Source organism: Cavia porcellus, unplaced genomic scaffold (assembly GCF_034190915.1).
Source record: "Cavia porcellus strain 051 isolate PalLab524CR breed Dunkin Hartley unplaced genomic scaffold, mCavPor4.1 scaffold_4, whole genome shotgun sequence".
Classification (NCBI taxonomy): Eukaryota; Metazoa; Chordata; class Mammalia; order Rodentia; family Caviidae; genus Cavia; species Cavia porcellus.
The window spans coordinates 67,173,530-67,182,657 of record NW_026947487.1 but is presented as its reverse complement, the minus strand read 5'-3'; the positions used below and the strand labels follow the sequence as shown (position 1 = coordinate 67,182,657).

Genomic DNA, 9,128 nt, shown 5'->3' with positions numbered 1-9,128 from the left:
AGCCCTTAACCCAGCCACACATGATGCTCACAGATGAAGCTGCCGATGAAGCACAGTGTGTAAGACCACAGAACATAGGAGGGGTCAGTCTGTGGTGCTATAAGCAAAACAAAGAAGAGGGTTAAAACCCCATGGTTTTTAAATAAAGAAATAATCCTATATAAAACCTATGTAATAAGTGTTTTTAAATGATTTAAAGATATTACAGAAGGAATTGAAATTGCTTATATAATATATAAATTGTTAATGTAATATATATATATATATATATATATATATAGTCTTATGATACTATCTAGGCGGGTTTCAAACTCCTGACCTCAAATAATCCTCCTGGCTCAACCTCTTGAATATTGGGACTAAAGGCAGATGCCACATCACCAGGCTTAGGCTGATTTTTTTAAATACCTAAATTAATATTCAAAAAATGAAAATTATATTCATTAAAAGAGAAAACTCACTTGACATGTTAATAGCACATAAAGAATAATGTATTTTTCCTCTGGGCTTCAGATTTTTAAATTATATATTTTCCATAGTGAGGCAAAAATTAACTATATAATTTAAACATAATTCCAGTGTCCAAAAAAGTGCTAGAAAATGTAACCTAATCAAAAATTGCTATTTTAACTGTGACACAGTCCAGTTGAGGTGTCATTTTTTTAGCCATGTATAACCTTGAGGAAGGACGAATTCTTTGAGAAATTAGGTCAAATAGTTTCTTTAACTTTTTGTTTTAATATAATTTTAGTCTTACTTACAAGTTGTAAAAATAGTACAAAGAGCAATGATTAGAACCAAGAAACTGACACTGATCCACTAATTAACCTGACCTTATTCAAATTTGGCCAGTCTTCTTGCTGGTGCTACTTTTCTGACCCAAGCCAGAATCTCAACTTTCATTAAATAGTCACGTTTCTTGGCCTCCTTTAAGATGTAATTAATGGTTCTTTGTTTTTGTTTTAATGACATCCTAAAGAGAACTGATCAGATATCTGTAGAGCATTGCTCAGTTTGGACTCATCTGATGTTTTCTCATTATTAGAGTAAGGATGTGTTTCTTCTACCTTCTCGGTGCATCATATTGGGTGTACAAAGAGCTGTCGCTATGTCTTATTATTGGTAATGTTAACTTTGATCACTTGATTCAAATAATACTTGCCAGATATCTCCATTGTATATTTACTGTTTTCCTATTTGTAACTAATAACTATTATCATACTTTCAAGTACTGACTGTAAACTCCACAACTTTTAAGTTCTTTTCATCTCTAAAAATTTATGACTATTGTGATGCATTGAATTCTCTAACTTTATCTTGATTACTAACAGACAAAAATCAAGTCTCCGGGTTTTGTAGAAACAGCTCAGTATTTCATTAAATATTAAACAGAACAATGCTGAATTAAATGGTTTCTAAGCAGATAGAAGTTTGCCATTTCAGCTTCATAAATGCTGTGCAGGCTTTATTGACTCTTTTCTATTACAATTCTCTTAATTAACTTCTTTCCATGAATACAACCTTTCTGTATACAAATCTCCCTATTAGTAATAATCAAATCAGGTCCCCCTTGGGAACCATTCAAGAGTGAATGAGGTGGTGGGAACTAGAGGCCCACATAACACCAATATACTATATCCATCTATTCCAATAAAGTGCAGCTGTGGAGCCCTTAATTTACTGCCTCCTGCTACTATAAACTCCTACCTCTCTCTAGAATGTCTAAGTTGGGATTTAGGCTTTTTGTGAAGATCTCATTTTGGAATGGAACCAAATATAAATTGCTTATATAATATATAAATAAAGGACCTAAATTCAACCACTTCCAGATTCATCATTTTCAAATATATAGACAAGTTGATTAATACTTCTACTCTTTGCTGTCCTTATGTTTAAAAGTAAACTTAATGCGATAATTTTAATGAAGTATCTTCAGCATCATCTGAGGGCAAGTCTGACTTAGTAGAACAAACTATCCGATCTAAATTATTTATCATAGTATAAGAAAGTGTTCTCAGCTAAGAAATTATCTCAATCCCAATGTAATTCATGGAAATTCAAATTAAATTATAGTTCTTAAAAATTATTAAATTTTCACTCCAGGGGCTGGGGATTTAGCTCAGCGGCATAAGCACCTACCTTGCAAGCAGGCAGTCGTGAGTTCGATTCCTGGTACCGATAAAAAGAAAAAGACCAAAAAAAATTTTTTTTTTCACTCCAAAATTCTTTTGTGTTCTTTAACTTATTGGTACATTTAGATATACATGAAAACATTCATCATAGAGAATTTGTACCCATATATGATATATCTTGTTTCTTTTTCGCAATCCCCTCCCCTCCCTTGGACCCCCCATTCCCCTTCTTATTTACAAAGACTTTGTTTCCATTTTTTCCCTTCTTTTCTAGTTTTTTTTTATGTGTAAAGAAAGTCCCAATACAGATTATTTCCTGTCTCTGAAACCTAGAATTTTACATATTTAAAGCATCATCTCCTTGTAGTCATATTATGAGAAAGCAGAAGTGAGTACTCCATAAGGTTGCCTTTCACCTGCCTATGGTGAATCACACACAGTAAAGGTCTCTCTCCTTTTCTGCTCACGGGCTTCAAGGCACTGTAATTAAACGAGTCCTCCTCCCCCGCCTTCCCACCATCCTCTGTGCCATTGGTGGCATCCAGTCACCCACCTAACAGGTACTTCCCTTCAACTCCTTCCACTTTCTCCACAGCCATGTTGGTGGAGATCTGTTTCTTCTGTTTCCTGAGTGCCCCTTGTGTCAATTTACTTCTTTCTAATCTTACCTCAGGTATCCAGCTTAGTCTGGATTTTTCAGTGGTGTCATAATTGGTCAAATGAATATTACATAAAAATCATATAAAAGTTTATAAATATTGTATTAAAATTTATATAACTATTATCTACTTATTTTCCCCCCACTACTGGAGATTGAATCAGGGAGCACCAAGTTAAGTTTCCGAGGCAGACCTCAAATTTGTAATCCCGTGGTCTCACTTCCCTGCAGTGTAGCTGAGATTACAGGCATGTGCGTCATGCTCAGCTCTTGTTTTCATTTTTTAGAATAAATTCAGCCTAACAGTGCTTTCAAGCCTCACAAACTTTCTGTATTCTGATGACACACATTAAGTGTTTTAAATTAGCTCATACCATTCACCTGCTGAGAATCTGCTGGTGATTTCCAGCTGATGATGGAGCTGGTCTTCATGGGCAGGAATTGTGTTTTGTCTCTCTTTGAATTCTACTACTTCTGAAAGTAGTGGAAGGCCTGGCACGGAAAGTAACACCAAATAAATACTCAGTGACCATTTATTGAGTTAAAATTAATGAAATTACACCATAGCCTATGATTCCTGTTAGTCTGAATAGTGTGGAATTGATTTTTATAGGAAAACTATACTTATTAGGGCTTGATGGAAAATTGTTTTTCCTTCTTTCTTTCTTTTTTTTTCCCCCTTATTTTTGAACTGGTACTGGGCATTGAACCAGGGATTCTGCACTGCATTATATTCCCAAAAAATGGTATTAAGTATTAATTAACTTGTCTAAACATACATTTGGAAATGTTTTGATAGAGAGTCTTGCTAAGTCACCCGAGTTTGGGTCCCACTCAGAATGCTCCTACTTCAGCCTCTTAGAGGGCTGGGATTATAGGTGTGTGTCACTATGCCTGGCTTCTGTTTTGCTACTCTATTATAAAGCCAAATAGCTAGAAAATCTGCAGTTGAAAATTTTTTATTTTCTACTCTTCACATTTTCATCATGAGAAATTTCCTTTTGCATTATTTTGCAACTACACTTACACTCATAAGTACACTGGAAGTCTAGGGATACCATCTCTGTTAACAGCATCTTGTGACTAGAAATTGAGCCTGGAGATGCTGGTAATGGAATTTTTGCCTTAGATATAAATGAAAAGTAATACAAGAAAGAAAACAATAGTGTCGATTCTATACATGATTATATAAACAATAGTGATACTTTTCTCTTACTTCGGTATCTCATTACCTTTTAAGACATTATGCTCATTTTTAACAAATTAAGTGTTAATTTGTAAATATTAGAAGCACTTTTTAAAAATTTTATTTAAAGAAATACTAAACAAAACAGAAAATAGGTAGAAATAATTCATACATTCAGAGAAAAAAATAAATAGTAAGAAATCACTAGTTGATGTTTACGTATTGTCGTTTTATAAATAGTTGTTCAAGATACAAAAATGGAACATGTAAAGTGGGAATTCAAACAGCGAGACTGCAAACAGTATTAGAAGCACTTTTGCTATGAGTTAGAAAATAAATTTTCATCGGGCAATCAAAATGCTCTTTTGCATTCTGAAGAAAAGTGCTGTCAATTGCCCAATATGTCTGATATTTTAACTTCTGGACAGTTTAACTTCAGAACATTTTAAAAATAGACAGACAGTCTTGTTCTCACCATCCCTACTCTTCTATCCCTCTCTGCCGTAATAGTAGGGTGGGCTTTTTTTAGATTTATCGTTAGATATACTGTCGTGTAAATGCAGCATAGCCTGTTTTCCTCTATTCATCCAATTTTCGATTTAGTCTTCACTTGAAGGTATGTTACTCTTGTGAAATTTTAATTGTTTCTTTAGCACCTCCATATTTGTGATCTCACTTTAAGAAGATAATAGCTTCAGGTAAAGAAAAAGCAATAAAAACAGATTGCTGGTGTTGAGATTTAGATTTCCTGTTCTCAGTTCAAAAAAAGTTTAAAGAATGAAAGAGGGAAAAAAACATGTTGAGTGGTTTAGCAGAGTAAATAGTGATAAATATACACAAAATAATGACAATTGTTAACAGAGTTTCTGGCCCAATAAAATGAGCTTCAGATCCAAATCCTTGCTTACAAACTTCCATTTATGTAACCTCAACAAGTGAATGAACTTTTGTGAGCCTAAAGAACCTCATTTGTGTAGTGGAGGTAACACCATTCAGATGGACTAAATAAAAATAACAGAAAGGATGATCAACATTTTTTCTAACAACCTGCAAAGTGTGTCCTGCAGGTTGAGTGTCTCTGGTCCAAAATACTTAAGACTAGAAATATTTTGTATTTCTCAGATTCCGGAATATTTGAATATGCATAATGAGACATCCAGAGGATATGACCTAAGTCTAAACATGAAATGCATTTATATTTCATACATTCTATGTGCATAGTCTGAAAGTAATTTTATTTACTACTTTAATGTGTCCACATTTTCACTGGGGCCTGGTAACATAAGGTCCGGTGTAGAGTTTTCTATCAGGGTTAATATTGGTGTTCAAAAGTTTTGGAACTTGTAGCATTTTGGATTCTAAGAGGATGGTTAACTTATGTTAGTCTTGCTTTGCCAACAAAGAGCAGAGCCTCACAGAGTATAAGTAAGTGGATGCAGTATGGAGAAATGGAACCGGGTTAGAACCACTCCATTGAGTGCAGTGCCTGCCAAATGTTGTGTGATGTTATGTTTTAATATTCCCATTGGACAGAATCCTCCCAAGAATAACTTTCACTGAATTTTGTTTTTCTAATTTTTGATTTTTCTAACCATTTTCCTGGTTAGAAAACATTTTCTGTTCCATAGAAAGTTGTGGGTAGAATTGAAACCATTCAGTGTGTCTGAGTGTTTCTTTACAGTGTACTCCAGCATGTGAATCTCCTGGTGTAATTATAATATGTACAAGATGGCAGCTTTATACAATGAATTGCCCTCGATGACTTCTGGTTCTTTTAAGCTGACAGACTGGGAATTCTGTATATAAAGATAGATTCTGTGATATCTGTTGAGTTTTGTGTTTCCATCCTGTCCTTCACCTGGAGTGAAAAATAAAACAGTTCATCGTTGCTTTTTAGCTTAAAAAAAAAGGGGAGGAGGAGAAAGCTCTTGCTTTCTTTCCCCAGAGACCTTCACTGACCATGCAGCCTGTGTGTCCCTAGGGGAAGTGGTCCTTCTGGTGAACCTGCCGGTGGACAGTCCCGGGGATGAAGGGCAGCACCTGCCAGATGGTAGGACAGCAACCCCGACCAACTCCTTTACACAGCAGGATGTCAATGATGGCGTTGTGTGGTACAGGCACTCAGGGGCTCCGGCGCAGAGCGATTCCTTCCGCTTCCAGGTACAGTACGCTCTCTACCTTCTCTAAAGTCTGGTAAAAGCCACCACTCTCTTATTTGTAAACAATTTTGGCAATTTTCTACACTTTGCCTGGATGTCAGGTCTATGAGAAGAAGCATGCAATTAAATCCTTATAGGACTTTTACAGATCTGTCAATTCATATAAATGGGTCTCTCCACAAGAAGAGCCATCCATGACAAGAAAAGTTTATATTAAATAATGGCCAGAATGTTCAGGAAATCTATCCAAAATACTCTATGAACAAGATAATATTTTTTAATTGTTCTAGGAACATTCACCATCTTAAGGTGAGATCATGGACTTACAGTCAGACTCAGTATATTAGGGTGTAGGTTCAGCCACTTGTTAGAAAATTAATTGACAACATCTTTTCATGTTAATTTCCTCACCTGTGGTGTAGATTTGTTCTGAGGGTTTGTGGTGAGACATATAAAATGTTTAGAATATTGTATATAAAATACTAAATCCTCCATAATGGTTTCTTATGGTCATTTATGAAACATGAAATATTAGCCCATAAGGACACCTGCAATAAACTAAGGAGCAAGAAATTACACTGGGGACGTTCTCTGACCATAATGGATATATACAGAAATTATTAATAAAATAAACAAAAATATAAACCCCTTGGAATATTTAAAATACTCTCCTAAATACAAGCTCTTAAAGGAAATCAAAGCAGTAAGCTATTAAGAAGTATTGATGAGGAGGAAATAACTTATCAAAGCATAACTAATGTGGACAAAATTGTATGCAAAAGCAAATTGAAGGGAGCTCTTATAATTGAACAATCAAGTAAGAAAAATAAATGGACTGAATGTTTAGAAGACGCTAGAGAAGCTAGAGAAACACAGGCAAACTTAAGGAAGGAATTAACAGAGATAAGAAGAGGAATTGATTAATTATAGAATGCTAGACATAATAAATGAGAATTAAACCTGATTCCTTAAAAAGACTAATGAAATTAGACAAACCCCTGGCAAGCACAACTTGGAAATAAAGAATTAACACAATGCATAAGGAAAATAAGTTCTGAATGAGAGTGTTTAAGCAGGGATACAGAGAAAAATGGTAAAATGTCAGAGAACGCATCTATATATATATTCTAAGTGATTCCCTTGCGATCTGAGGCTTTTCCTTTGTCTAGGAATCCAGCTGGGAATAAACTGACCATGATAACTCATCTTGTTAAAATTTTTATTCATTCATCTCCAGGTGCCTGACGAGTACGTCTTCGTTGCCTAATTTATATCATATAAAAGATGTGCTTTTCCAAAGAGCAGGTTGGGATAAATTTGGAAACCATTAAAATGAGATTATACTGAGCACACTGAATGTCCAACGAATGAGCAAATTCTGTGTGCCTTTTGCCTGAGTTAACTTCTCATTTTTAGCACCTGGGGACTGCAACAGTCCTCAAAGAATGAGTCACAACAGAGGCAAAGACCTCAATCAAAAGAAGTCACCTTGGCAAACTAGAATTTGCAGATCTGCCTTTTCCTTCACAGGAGTCAGGACAGAGAATGTTGTCACTATGAAGCATTTTCCCAAAAGGGCATTCTAAGCAGTTGCTTAAAGTGATCCCTACTTGATTGCTTTTGCAAGCAGCTTACTAAGTGGATAAAGTAAAATAATAAATAAAATAGTAAATGTTACCGATTTCACTGGAGTCTAAGCCATCTGACATTTTTACTTAGAAGTGGATCTTTTTGGAAAATCTTCATTCTTTTCTTGCAAAATATTTGGAACTGTCACTTGAAATTGTTTCCAAAGTATATGGTATAGTCTTTAAAATATTCTCAATAGTGACAGCACTGTTGGAAATGGATTTTAAAATTTATCAAAATAGCCAAAAGTCACTTGAAATCTAATAAGAAAAAGCATGCTAAATATTTTTGGTTAAGACAGGGAGTAATTATAAAATAATGAGCTCAGCTTTCTTGTATGATTTGTGGGCTTTCTCTGAAGGCATTCCAAAAAATGTATTTTGAACATTGATGGCATCTTTTTTGCAAGTATGAAACAACTCTAGAATTATGTTCTTCTGGACATAAAAGTTTTGATGTGTTTGTTCTTAAATCTTGTTGTTTTGTAGGCTTATCTAGTACTTTGATTTGACATGCACAGACACTATACCATGTGCTAAAAGTGGTTAGCAACTTTCCTCATTTATCATTTTACTGTTCCTAAAGGATTTTAAACTTTAAGAAAAGAATACTGTTCTAATGATTCTTTTTTTCTTCGCTTTTCCCCCTTTAAACAGGATATATAATGAGTTGCATGAATTTAATTTCATTTTAATGTTGATGAGCTGTCATAAGCCATCAATGCATCCCATCTGTTACTTTGCATGTATGATGGGATTTATGGAATGAGAGTGGAATTTTAAAATAGAGATGGTCTAGTGAGAAGAAAGCATGCATATACACAGTCATTTATTGAATGGGAAATAGCCCTGGTTTTGCTATATTCAGATCACATTGATATTGCTTCAAGGGATGTGGTTTGAAAAAAACCAACATACTTTGCAGTTGTTTCTTTACTTAGATATCAGACTGATGCACTTGTTCGATAATATACCCATATTTCACTATCTTCCCAATACTCAAATGCTTTTCTTCAAGGATATGAGAAAAGATTCCCCCTTTTCCTAATTTTCTGAAGCTACCAAAGTGAGTCATCTTGGTCAGCAAGATGAACCCAACTGACCTGGCTAAATAACCCCACTTATTGGCCTTGTGACTTTGACGTATTGCTTTAATATTTTGACCTTCAATTTTCTCTGCAAAAAAGGGGTAATAATATTACTTTTGAGTAATATGAAGATAACCTCTGAACATCAGCCAGTAGAATGTTGAGCCCATGCTAGGTAATCAGCAAATTACAGCTATGGCATTGATACTATTTATAGAAACATTGTACTTTCTGGAAGGCATGTAAACATTCTGAGGTATAACCCCGGGCCTCTGAT

At 34.8% G+C, this 9,128-nt stretch overlaps 1 protein-coding gene across 2 annotated transcripts in view; it reads left to right on the top strand.

Moving 5' to 3' along the window:
* Positions 1 to 9,128, top strand: part of Fras1 (Fraser extracellular matrix complex subunit 1) — a 404,303-nt gene that overhangs the window by 285,392 nt on the left and 109,783 nt on the right. For both annotated transcript variants that reach the window (XM_063247218.1, XM_063247217.1), the window contains one exon: positions 5,958 to 6,136. In XM_063247218.1, coding sequence (XP_063103288.1) covers positions 5,958 to 6,136 — 179 coding nt within the window. The remainder of the gene's footprint in view (positions 1 to 5,957; positions 6,137 to 9,128) is intronic.